The sequence below is a fragment of the Nelumbo lutea genome, chromosome 6, assembly GCF_056320005.1.
Source record: "Nelumbo lutea isolate HS-2025 chromosome 6, American lotus-T2T, whole genome shotgun sequence".
Lineage (NCBI taxonomy): Eukaryota > Viridiplantae > Streptophyta > Magnoliopsida > Proteales > Nelumbonaceae > Nelumbo > Nelumbo lutea.
The window spans coordinates 10,810,929-10,824,538 of NC_142689.1; the positions used below are offsets into that span (position 1 = coordinate 10,810,929).

General features: G+C 34.9%; 1 protein-coding gene across 3 annotated transcripts; it reads left to right on the forward strand.

Moving 5' to 3' along the window:
• The first annotated feature begins 4,076 nt into the window (after positions 1-4,076).
• On the forward strand, positions 4,077-13,135 carry LOC148847299 (S-adenosyl-L-methionine-dependent methyltransferases superfamily protein). Of its 3 annotated transcripts, none has more exons than XM_088952394.1 (3): positions 4,077-4,563; positions 4,649-7,137; positions 7,361-7,869. In XM_088952394.1, the coding sequence occupies exon 2, from the start codon at positions 5,215-5,217 to the stop codon at positions 6,652-6,654; it is 1,440 nt and encodes a 479-aa protein (XP_088808520.1). In that variant the 5' UTR covers positions 4,077-4,563; positions 4,649-5,214; the 3' UTR covers positions 6,655-7,137; positions 7,361-7,869. The 3 variants fall into 3 exon arrangements, with proteins under 3 accessions (XP_088808520.1, XP_088808519.1, XP_088808518.1); XM_088952392.1 differs by adding an exon at positions 12,506-13,135 and having other exon boundaries at positions 4,283-7,137; positions 7,361-7,458; XM_088952393.1 differs by lacking the exon at positions 7,361-7,869 and adding an exon at positions 12,506-13,135 and having other exon boundaries at positions 4,218-7,137.
• Positions 13,136-13,610: the final 475 nt, after the last annotated feature.

Below are 13,610 nucleotides of genomic sequence, written 5' to 3' on the forward strand. Positions count from 1 at the left end.
CTTAATTATTTAATTAAATATTAATATTATTTTTAATTAAATATTTTTAATGATTATTTTCTTATATTTTTTTAATATTCAGTATTTAATTACTGAATATTGTTGTTATAATAGATTTTCTAATTATACTAAATTATGGTAATTTACATAACTTTAATGCACAATCAATTTTTGAAGTTTACTATTTAGTTATACAAAATTAAATTAAAAAAACTAATATGGGTCTTATATCTTTGTAATTGACAATCTATTCTAACCAATTTTATTTGAAACCCACCATTGATTTATATTTTTTAATTTGATTTAAGATATTAAATGAGATCTTATTGATAAACAATAACCCACTTTATTTGGTATTTACTATTTATCTAATAAATCTATTTTGAGTTATTTATTTTTAAAAGTTAAATTAGGTTGCTTCCTAAAAAGTTTGTAATTAATAAAGTATTTTCTTTTTGAAAAAATCATTTAAAAACAAATGTGGGTTTATGGTAATCTTTTAATGGGTCCCATCATTTGTATTTAATAGACTATGGATAAACATGTGTTAAGCTAATAAATCACTGTATATTGAGAATTAGCGGGGACCCATGCAATGCACGAGATTTATTAAGCAAAAGCTAAATAATAGAATGGCTCATTTACTAAAATACCCTTATAGTTTCATGGATTTACTAAAATCTACCATATAGTTAACATTTTACTAAAACACCACTTATAATTTGCAATGGATTTAATCAATCTTCCCTTAGATAACAGTGGAAAATGACAATGTTGAACCCAATGCTCATTTAAATAAATTTAGTCAAAAGAAAATAAAAACTAAAACACCATTTCTGCCCTTAATAAGACATAGAAAACCACTCTATTGGCTATATTTGGTCAATTTTGTTTTATATACAAAAAAAAGTGTTAATAATATTTTTGGAATAAAAAATCACAGGCCTAATGGCAAAACAAACACTCCTTAATAAGACATGGACAACGACTCTATTGGCTATATTTGTAATGTTTTAGTAAAATGAAAACTATAAAGTAGATTTAAGTAAATATATAAAATTATAAGATGTGTTCTAGTAAATGACCCAAATAAAAACACATAAGAGTAGAGTTCACATCTGCGCCCCACAAGGGAGCACCCCACAATGTCTCACAGCACATCTCCACCATGTATTGGGAACATCTCCCAACGATAGTACCAGAACCGATGATGTCATCATTGGGAGATGTTCCCAATAAACGACAGGGATATGCTATGGGACGTTGTGGGGCGCAAATGTGAACTCATAAGAGTATACGGTTGTTTTGTATTTTTAACTTTTTAAATAATTAATATTATTCATATTTTATAAACTACTGTTAATAAATTTTTTATAATACAAAAATAACAATAATTAATTTCAGTTAGGTTTGTTCATCAAACTGATGAAACCAACCAACCTAATCAACTCGACTCGAGTTGGTCGGTTTTCTAGTATTTTAGGTCGGCTTTGGTTCAAAATTTTCCTAATTCGACCAAGTTAGATCAATTTCACTTTGGTTATTTGTAAACCGACCAAAATCGAATGACCTAACCATGGATATATATTAATATTTTATATTTTAAATATAATTTTTAATATAGAAAAGTAGAAAAATTCTCATATTTCTTAGTCTAAAATGTTTTACATCACAAATCTAATTTTTAATTTATTTTTTAATGATTGCACTATACTTTTTAAAATTAAATTAAATTTTTAAGTTTAAATCTTTTGAACCGACTGACCAAGCCAAAAAATTGACCAAATCCGATACAACTTGAGTGGGTCGATTTTCACAAAAGGTTAATCAGTTTTAGTTGACCAACTCCCCAACCTGACCAGGTTAATTTGGTTGGCCAAATAGCCTATGACCGAGCCAAACCAACTAATGAACACTCATAATTTCAGCTAAACTAATAGTCTCATATTTGATAAATAACAATAGTTTAATCTCCAATAATTATTGAAAATTTATAGCGAAAATACACAATTATTGAAAACATAATGACAATGAGAAAAATACAATAAGTACTAAAAATATATTAACTTAGTCAATAAATAGTATAATCTCGAATAATAGTTTAATCTCTAATAAACATTAATCAATAAGTTATAACAAAAAGACAATAAGTATAATATATTAAATTTAAAAATTTCAATAATAGTAGTTTAATCTCCAATAATTATTGAAAGTTTTCTGTTAAATAAAAAAACAAAATAAATTTATACATAATCATTGAAAATACATTTATCACAAAAAACAATAAATAATTACTGAAATACCGTAAATATTAATTTTAGTATATATAAATATATAATAAATACAGATTAAGAGTTTAAAATTATTATTAATAATTTTTTTTTGAAAGTTATTTTCTTGTATTATTATTTGATATAAGTAAAATTAGTTATTTACAATATTATGTAGAAATATTAAATTATTATTAATTTTAATATTATGTTATAATTATTTTCTACATTTCAGGATTTTTTTTTAAATTTATTACATAATTTATTTATTTTAACTATTTAAAATCTGGTTATGTTAAATATTTTGCTATTTAAAATATTTAGTTATTTAAATACTTAAATAATATGTAAAATATTTAAATTTTAAAATATTAATTATTTATTGAATTTAATTATCCATAAAATCATAATTTATACTATTATTACATAATTTCGTTATTAATTTTGTAATATATTAAATTATTATTAATTTCAATATTATGTTTTAATTATTATTTTTTACTTTGAAGAATTTTTTTTTAAATTTATTACTTAAATTTGTTATTTAACTATTTAATCTAGTTATGATAAATATTTAGTTATTTAATTATTTAAATAATATATTAAAATCTTAATTTTTTTGTTATTTGAATTTTATTTATTTAATGCTATTATATATTATTAAATATTTGAAAAACATTTAAATTGATAATCTAGAAAAACATAATTTAAATTGTTAGTACATAATTTCGTGATATACTTCGTAAAAATATAAAATTATTTTTGTATTTTTAATAAACATTTTAAAGTTATTATATAATTTTGTTAGAATACTTAAATAATTCTTAATTTTTTTTATCCAAAATTTCTTTAGATAGATATAGATAAAAAGTAGGGGAGGGGATAAATAGGAATTAGAGATAATTTAGGAGAGAAACTCTACTAAATTAGAGATAATTTTGGAGATAAATAGGAATTAGAGATAATTTATAAGATAAATAGGAATTAGAGATAATTTTGAAGAAAGTGGGGGAGATAATTTATGAGAAATTTTAGGAGAATAGATTATTTAGGTTATTAGGAAAGTGCATCTCATTGATTATTTCAAAATTGATATGGAATAAAAAATTCAAAGAAAAAAGAAAATTTCTTGACCGCTTTTATATATATATATATATATATATATATATATATATATATATATATATATATATATATATATATATATATATATATATATATATATATATAGATAGATAGATAGATAGATAGTTGGATGGATAGATAGATAGATGGATAAATAGATAGAGATGTTTAGGAGTAAAACTATCCACTTTTTGAATCATATTTCTTGAAGTGGTGATAGTGGGATGTGGGGTTTTAGCAATGATTTCTCATAAAATGCTAATTATGTAGCTTTCCAAAAAAATGAAAAGACCACATGTTATAGACATTAATAGCAAATTCTCAAAAAATGGGACGACATAATAAAAGTTGTAGCCTTAAAACTTTCTTTTAATATATATATATATATATTATCAAATTCTTTAACTTGATAATAATACATGATTTAATAATACAAAAATAATCATGTACTAATTTGTAAGCTTAAGTTATAAAAAGAGAATTATATGTTTAAATTGAACTTACAGCATTGACCGAACCAAGCTCGACTTTAAGATTCTAGCTTGAGACGAACTCGAGATCTAGCCTTTGTAATACGGGCGAACTGAGCTCGAATAGCTGACCATTAGGCTCGGCTTGACTCGACTTCACCCCAAAAATAATAATAGTCTATATATTTGGGCTAAATGACTGAAAGGTTTCGCGTGGCACCGGTAAAGCGACGGTACAAATCGCATACATTTGGACGATCGAGAGCGATGGTATGGCAATTCTGAACCCATCATCATCGTCATCGTCGTCGTCGTTGTCTCGTTGATAAGATCCGCTCTCATCGTTTACGATATTGACAGAAACATGTGTAGTTCAGAAATGCAGACACCCCTTCGGCCCTTCTCCTCGTCACCCTATTTCAACAAAGTTTTACAGAAGCTCTCTTCACTAGCAATTCCACATACTGGAGAGTGGAGATCGAGAAAGTACACTTTTTGAGCAGAGAAAAACAGAGTGCAAGAAAGAAACTTGACGTCCTAACCATGGCAACCATACACGTATGTAGCGAAAGCAGCTCTCCTCAAAGCTTCAAGGCCGGAGAACCCTTCTGTTTCTTTTCGATCTCTTCCAACCCGTAAATTCTCGAGGGCGCTTCTGCTACCAATCACCCAAAGCCAAAGGCAATTAAGCATACTTCGTTAGTTCTCATTACTCTTGCTTTAATTCGCTTCTGTGTGAAATAGTGGCTGTTTGATGGATTGAGTTCCGGGGTCGTAATGCAGCGGATGAAATGAGAGAATCAGGTTTTAAATACATGGCCAACAAAGCCAACAGATCCACGAGGGAAGCAGGGAACAACAATCTCGGCATGGACAAAGCAAAGGAGTAGTACACAAATGAGACGAAAGACACAGCGAGTGGTAATTGCTGGGATCAAGGAAGGAACGGAGAGGACGACGGGAACTGCGCAGGACATCACGAACAACCGGGTAGCGGGATCTACAGAGGAGGTTACGATTTACGAACAAGGCGGCGATAATATGGGGTCGATGGCCGATAAGGCGAGGCAATTCCATGTAGCCTGTAGGGTGCATAGGAAGCGGCCAAGGAGACGAGACGACCTAGAAGATCAGTCGGGGCTTGTGAATCCTTCAGAATTGTAGAATGAACGGACGGTCCAGATTGATTCAAAAGGACGTGTTAATGGCTGTCTGTATTTTAGCACGTTGGTTGATGGGGTTGCGTGAAAGTACAGGTGTCTGCCTCTCTCTGAGTCTGAGTGCGAGGACACACACTGATAGGAAAAGCTGATAACGGCGAGAGGAGTGAAGCCCGGCATCTAGTCCTTATGGCCGTTGACAGAGGTACCTTTGAAACCCTAGCTCCTTCCCGTTTCATTTGCTTCTCTATCCCAAACCCCCTTCCGACCAGAACTGTACATAGTCTCTATGGCGACTTTCTACGAATTGCCGTCCTCGATTCCCCTGTACAAATCCCCGGTCCACCTCAAATTGCCGCGATGCTAGTTCCGAAGGATCGCGAGGAAGATTGGATCTTCTCTACCGAGACAGGTCACCTCCAACTCCTCCTTAGCTGCCCTGGAATTTCTCGTTTAATACTCGCCGGAAATCCTCCTTGCGGCGGCGATTATTTTCCTCCGGGTTACAGCCGTCCGGCATGTGACCTTACAAAATATCGGGCGAAATTCGAGGAGAGTTTAACTCCGCTTCTCCTCGCCTTATCGCCCAAGGCATGCTTTATAAATTCTCTCCCTCAAATACCATTTGTAGCGTATGAAGATAACGTTATTCGTAGCTTACTGGTCGAGAGATGCGTTGGCTGTTGTGCCGGCGAAATGTTAGTTGAAGACGTTGAAATTGAACACCGCGATGTGTCGGATAGGTCACCGACGCGAGAGTTTCGGAGGAGATTACGTTTTAAACGAATACCGAATTTGATACAAACCGAAGTACGGATCACTCCCGATCCGGAAGCTGATTCTACTAATATCGGTTTGCATGAAGTAAAGTTTCGTCCAGAAACCGGTATTTTGGTTCATCCTTACCTGGCCCCAATGGTGGCAAGTCTATCTTTGATTGCTCCATATCTTGAGGAGCGTGTCCAGTCGGGCTCCAAGCCTCGGGTTCTCTGCGTTGGTGTAGGGGGTGGGGCCTTACTTACATTCTTGAATACCCATTTCGGGTTTGAAGTAATGGGGGTGGAGGCGGATGAAACGGTTCTGAGAATTGCGAGGCAACACTTTGGGTTAGTGGATGGTGAATTCCTCCGGGTTCATGTGGGAGATGGAATTGAAGTCATGGAGAAATTTGCCTGCCAATTTGTCCATCAGAATTCAGGTTCTTCTGCTATGGTTGATATACAAAGTGATCAATGCTTGGATGTTTTTGATGGGCGTTATACTTTAATGGATGTAATTATGGTTGATCTGGATTCAAGTGACATAAAAAATGGCATTACTGCCCCACCATTGCAATTTGTAGGAAAGAAGGTTCTTTTGGCTGTTAAATCAATTCTTCACAAGCTTGGTATTCTTGTGATAAATGTGATTCCTCCGTCTACTAGACCGTTCTATGACTGGTTGGTCCATGAATTTCGGGAGATTTTCGCAGAATTGTATGAAATAGATGTTGGTAATGGTGAAAATTATGTTCTAATTGCTGCTGCCTCGCCTATTGGTATTGTTATGAAAGGCCAGGGAGATCTCATTCTTAAGAAGTTGAAGCTGGTCCTTGCAGGAGCATACATGGATTCTATAAAGAAAATATGAAGGTCAATTATCTGCGGAACTGTGAGGTCCTATCTTGCCTATTGGGATTGTTTTGAAAGGCTAGGGGGTTTGTTAAGAAGTTGAAGACAGTCATTGAAGGAAATTGCATGGTTTCTATAAGGAAAATATGAAGGACAATTATCAATAGAACCTTGGTGCATGGTTTTCATTGCAGAAAATGCTGCACTCAGAGTCAGGAAGCAGGAGATAGTGAACCGACAGAAGGTGTTTACTTGAGATTCAAAAAATCTTAGTGCACTTGTTTTGCATGAGACACAATCTGAAGTGGAAGAAGAGATCATTCTCTCTGGCTCAATGTTTTGGTTTCTTTTTCAAGGTTTGGTTAATTGTCTTTGTTCAAAACCCAGCAGAAGGTGGTGCCCAGGATGTGGAGGGAGATGAACATCTCCGGTCAGTAGTTCAATGCGTGCTATGGGTATCGTTTCATTGCAAAATATCTCTTCATATGCATGAATCTGCCAGGTAATGCTTAGTATTTTGTAATTCATTTCATTTATTATTTCTTAGATTGTCCTTGCATGGGGATATTCCAAGATAAACATACTTCAAGATTTAGACATCTAGACCCTATGTACGTTTGTACCATAAGGCAATTTTAACCTATATGAACAATTTCAGTTTCTAAAGTTGCGGCTGAACATTTTATTCCATAAGCTCTTATTGTTTCTCCCCTTTTGTCTTAAAGAGGACCTGCTGAATGAATCATGTGACTGCATTTAAGAGCGACTTATTTCAAGCTTTTTCAGATATTCCAGCCCTCTCTGATGGATTGATGGTTCAGCAGTATGTATTATACAGTACTGTGCACAGTCTAAGGTTTCATATTTGTGTATAAACTCTTTTACAGCTGTTTCACCTTAATGATTTGTGGCCTTTTAATTTATTGTCATCAATTATTATTTTAAGTATTATAGTTTTTTATTGATAAAAAAGTGCCATAGCTTTTTTACTTGCTATTTGTTTTCACAAGAAAGTTTGTGGCTGTGGATTTCTCTGAGGCCCTTAAGATAAGTGTCTGGTACAACAAAACTAATATGTCGTTTTGGATCTGTATTTCTGTTTTTTTTTTTTTTTAAACCTCTAAACAAGTTTTTAGTTGCCTTTGTCAACATATTGACATAATTTCCATCAGCAGTAGAAGGTGGCCTTGAAGCCTTTACTACACTCATTTTAATGTCATGGTAGCATTATGAATATCAGTGGATCTTAATTGGCTGAAGTGGTGCTTCTCCATACCATGGCCAAGGAATCTGTTCTAGAATGTCACAAGTGTCACTTTACTCCATTAGCAAGATGGTGAGAGAGGGTTTTTAGTGCAGGCTTGGTGGATCTTTTCCTTTTTATGTTATGCTTTATTAGTCAGGAACAACATAAGAGCATACAGGCTGAGGATCTTACATAATAAGTACAAAATGGTATACAAAACTAAATCCTAGACGATATGCCTCCAACAAAATGAACTTCTCCCCACTTGTTTACTAGGCTGTCAGCCAGTGAGTTTGTTGATTGTGAAATCCATCTGAACAAGATATTAATCCATGGTGCAGCAATCAAAGGTTGATTTTGATCTTTACATATTTAATCCTTTTTTCTTTCTTTGCCCTTTCTTTTGATGTTTTAGTACTCTTGGCTAGATGATAGTAACCATGTTACCAATATCCTGGGTCACTCACATAGAAGCCTGGTAGTGTTACAGTACTCTCTTTGTCCCACAAATATTATTTTCTTTGGAAAAGCTCCAGATTTTAAGAAGACATCTTTGGAGCATTGTCTCCTCATTTATCAAATTTGTTTTCCAATGTTACCATTCATTGTTTAGTGTTTAAATAGAATAATATATATATATATATATATATATATATATATATATATAATTCTAAAATTATTTTGTTTGTATTTTATGAATCTACTGCTAATATTTACATTATTTAGTTTAGGCAGTTTTATCATGGCAAAAAGGCAGATTGCGGTTTGGGTCCTTTATCTCTGGCGATAACCTGAATTTGAAATCTAGAATACTCTTTTGGTGCATAGAAGTGGGTATGAATAGGTTCTTCACAATGATTAATGCATGTTTTCTGTATCACTTACCGCCTGAAGCAGGACTTCTTTCAGCTTTCATCCTCCATCCTAGTCTAACTTATGCCCCTGCTCAAAATTGGATGACCTAATTAATAAAATGCTGAGTTATTGATCAAAAAACAAAAAAATGGATGACCAAATCTAATAATGACACAACTGCTTTGACATCTGCACTTGAGTTGCCTTAGTTCAATTATAGTTTCTGTTGACTGTGTATTTAAGTGCCCTTTGTTCAACTAAGCTTTTGTCTCTGTTAGGCACTTTTTTCTTGGAAGTGCTCTAAACCTTATGTTAATTTGTGTAGTTTAATTCTAGTACCTTATCCAAGTCTCTAAAGTGTCTAGATGCCATTGCTTGGTGTAACAGTAAAATCTTTGGCTGACAATCATGAGAATGTGGATTCAAGTATGAGAGCTATCACTTTGTGCCAAAAAAAAAGTTTGGGATTGTATCTAGTCAACCCTACTCAGGACCCCAGATGGCTGGACCAACACTGAGTAATGGCCTTTTCTATGCAGCTAAAGTGCTTGGAGAGGGTGCTATTGTAGTTTGCATGGTCTTTATTCAAGAAAAATAAAATAATGACTTGAATAGAAGAGAATTGAACATCTCCTTTTAATAGAATTAGACAGTAGTATCATTAAATATATAGAAAAGTTTCAGCACCAGCTGCCAATCTGACAACCATTCTCCTTCATTTGGGCTTGGGATGTGGTGTAAGACAGCTCACACCAGTGGAGTTTGGTAAAAGTTTATGGACAACTGCATTAGAAACAAGAGGTTTTAAAATATGTAGGAATAAAACAGAATATATACAATGTAAATTTAACAATAATAGAAGTGCAAAACAGGGTACAATTAGGATTAGAGACCAAGAAATAACTCAATTAGAGCAGGATGGGCAAAATGTTAATGCCACTTAGGCTTATGTGACAGATGAATACCACTTAGGTTGAAAGGAAAATTCTATAAAACAGCTGTAAGTCCAGTTGTGTTTTATGGAGCAGAGTGTTGGGAAGTTAAGAAACAACATGTCTAAAAATTAAGTGTAGCAGAAATGTGAATGCTTAGATGAATGAGTGATAAAACTAGCAAGGACAAGGTTAGAAATCAAGCCATATGAAGGAACCTAGGAGTAGCTCCAACAGGTAATAAAATGAGAGAAAGTAGATTGAGACGATTAGGTCATGTGCCTAGAAGACCATCTATAGCACCTGTTAGGAAAAATGTGAAGGGATGAGAGATCCATCCCATTGACGCCCAAAGATTGCGGAATAAGGGGGCGAATTTCAAAAATTTTTCTCTCCCTTCAACTGGGAATCACATTCCCTATTTAGAAAATCATATTTTCAAGGATCATTCTTGAACCTTAAACTGAACCAGATCTGAAAAAGGAATAGGAGAGAATTATACCTGATACGGAGAATTAATATCTCCCAACGAACGTGTTCACACCCAAGGAAGGATCCAAAGACTGCTCCCACTGAAGATGGCGCAGTGCAGGATGGAGCAGAATCAGCAGTGTTCTTCCCCAAGAACTCTGTCCTTCGCAAGAATCAGTAGAATGGTACGTGAGCACAACTTCCTTCTCAATCATTTCTCAAAGAACTGATGTCAAGATCCAATCTTGACTTCTCCCACAACTGGAGATCGAACTGACAAACAGGGCGATAAGAACAAGGAGGCGGCAAGAGAGTATTCGCAGGGTGCAGAATTCTCTCTTCTTGATTTCAGCACTAAAGAGGATCTGATGTATCTCTCCCAAAGGCTGCCGCCCCCTCCTTCCTTTTGTTAACTTAAAATATCAGCTCCTAATCCCATTAGGAGCTGTTTATCCAAATCATATTTGGATCAGCCTTCTCTTCTAGTGATAAGGATAAACCCTTATCTTATCTGCAGATTAGATTAGCTTTCTCCTAATCCCATTAGGAGGTTTTTAGATCTGAATCACATTCAGATCTGGACTCTCTGAGTGGATAGGATTAAGACCCTATCCTATCTGCTAATCCATCTCAGAATTCACCCCTTTAATTAACTAAATAAATAGCCTAGTTCGAAATGGGCTTTAGGCCCATTAAGCTTATGTGCTCACTTAACCTTCCTAACTGCTGCCCAGTTGGGCTTTCTTGTATGGCGTGGGACCCAAGCATTGATCTATACATCAACCACATGGGTTCGGCCCAGCCTTTGTTACAAGGCCTGGTCGAATACACTGTTAAAGACAGTGCACCCCCTGAAACCCATCGAATGGGCTCTATGGGCCCAACACTTACCCTAAGTGGTCTCTGGGCCAAGCCACCTTGTAACACCCAGGGACTGTGGGCAAATGCAAGATTAGCCCATCAGGTATTATCCTTAATGGTCTTACACTTAACCTCTCAGCCCTTAATGATCATACACTGCCCGACAAGAGAGGACCTCTCCCTCGGCTGCAAGGAACAGTGTTGCACTCTCCACTTATATGGATCCCGGGAATTAAAACATTTTTGCAAACATTTTAGAAACCATAATATATATACTTTTATATCTCATATAAAATATACTTTGCAAAACAAATCTCAACGGTTGAAATCGGTTGCTGGCAGTCTTGGTTTCCAACAGTGAGAGTGCATCCCCGATCATTACCTTTGTCCGACAAAGGGGCTGATCCTGTCACTATGATCACCCACTCAGATGAATTCTCGGATTGTCCCAACATACCCAGGTTTTGACCCCCGCTAAAGATCTCACTGATTGGTACATCAAAGACAGTCCGATCCGACACCTAGTGCAGTATCATAATCGAGTCTAGGGGTCGGGTGTAACTTTCCAGTTTTGCCCATCAATCTCCAAGGTCCAGGGCAATACTAGAAATCTGGTTCAGTTCAAAGATTCAATTAATCCCACACTGTATGTGCCTAGGGTCTCACCCCGGTAACTGAGACAAGCCACCCCAACCGACTTGGTGGCACCACAGTGTCAGCCTTGTCAGGATAGGTCTCCCCAGACCGACCCACTGGCTGTGAACATTCTAAACTAGCACGAGTCTCAATAAGTGTCCAGTTTAAGGGTATTACATAGAAACATACCAAGGGAACATGAATCAAATATGCACTTTTATTCATTTACAATAAACTCATAAAGTACATCAATTTTGATTGAAGCTAAGGGCATACAAAACTGTCTAACAAAATGATCAGTTACAAATTGGAGGTTAGAAAAGCTAGGGCTAGAATGAAAGGACTTGGGTGAAAATAAGAAATGTTTTGAGCAAAGTTGTAAGAGTATAAGATGGGGGAGATAAGAATTCTTGTCTCCTCCCTATATTTGTATACTTCTAACCCATAGTTCTTCTTTTTAATAGAAATTGGTTGTTATTGATAAAAAAAGAAATGATTTAAGCACTCATAATTTAACAATGGATATGACACTGAAATAAATGGTGAAACAGGATTCATGTATTCAACCCCATAAGTTGAACAAGGCTTAGATGATCATCATCGTTATTCATATAAGATAAAATGTATGTTTCTGAACATAAAAGCAAACCACAGGAATCATTCAAAGTTAATGGAACTTATCTACTTGCTACAAAAATTTCAAAACATCCTCTTGAATTATGGATATTATACTTGCTGCAATTCATGGAGTAACATGTTGTTTATGTTTAGTGGAATTACTTACTTGTTACATCCATCCGTGTGCTCTATAAATGAAAAATACACCGTCCTATTAAGAAATTTCAAATATCTAATTGCTCATTTTGCAGCAAGTACAGAGTTTGCTGGCAGAGCCATGGAGCCGTTCTTAAGTAAAATTAACTGTGTTCCAATCTTTTAACTCTGTCTGGCATGAAAATCTCGATTTGGGTGTGGTCCAAAACTCTGTTTGCACATAAACGGGCAGCCCAGTGCACAAGGCACCGGCCAATTCTGGTTTGTGGAGGGAACAGATGTACACAGCATCACAGCCTTATCCCCGCACATATAGATAGGCTGTTTCCAAGATTTGAACCCTGGCCACATAGGTCGCAATTGAAGCAACCCAACGTTGTGCCAAGGCCCACTCTCCAATAGTCCAATGTGCACACATCATATTGCAAATTCTTCCCGTGGAGAGTACCAGTGACCTTCCAATGATGCATGGCTTATTTGTCAAGTTAGAATCTATTGGCTAGGAAAATTTCACATGTTTAGATATTTAGCTCCATATGGAGGCTTCTTCTAACATAGGCAAAATGGGTATGCGGTATAATATCTATGCCAACATGCATTTTATTTTGCATATGTCACCTTTTGTTTCTAAAGGCTCAATTTGAAAAGAGTGTACAATGCAATTTTAGAAGGAATGCTCTAAATTACAGTCATAAAATGTTATGGAGTGTTGTGTCTGAATTTTAGAAGGAATGCTCTAGATTACAGTCATAAAATGTCATTGAGTGTTGTGTCTGAATTTTAGAAGGAATGCTAGCATAGCAACTCCGACAGTGTGAAATCCTTTAAATTCACAAAAGGGCAATACTTGAAAGAGAGATTTGTGCAAATATATGGGGTTAGTGGATGCTTAGTTCTGTAAGTTTGGAATTATGACAGTTCCTCTCTAGTGGTACTTTTATCATCCTTGTTAAGAAAAGTCTTAAATTCTTTATGTTTTGAGTAACAAAAGATAATTCATCAACACTCGTATCCATGCGGGGAATTTAAAATAATTTTATCGTGATGAAGCAAGAGCATTCACCCTATGGTGGTCTGATTAAGGCTTCTTAATGTAAATAGTTGCATTAATACTTATAATATCCTCTTGTTGAGTTTCTCATCTACCTCTCTCTCTCTCTCTCTCTCTTATCTTTCAATTCTATTTCTTTCTTCTCTCCC

Coding starts and splice junctions, on each gene's coding strand:
- LOC148847299 (XM_088952394.1), top strand. CDS start 5,215: ATGGCCGTTGACAGAGGTACCTTTGAAACCCTAGCTCCTTCCCGTTTC.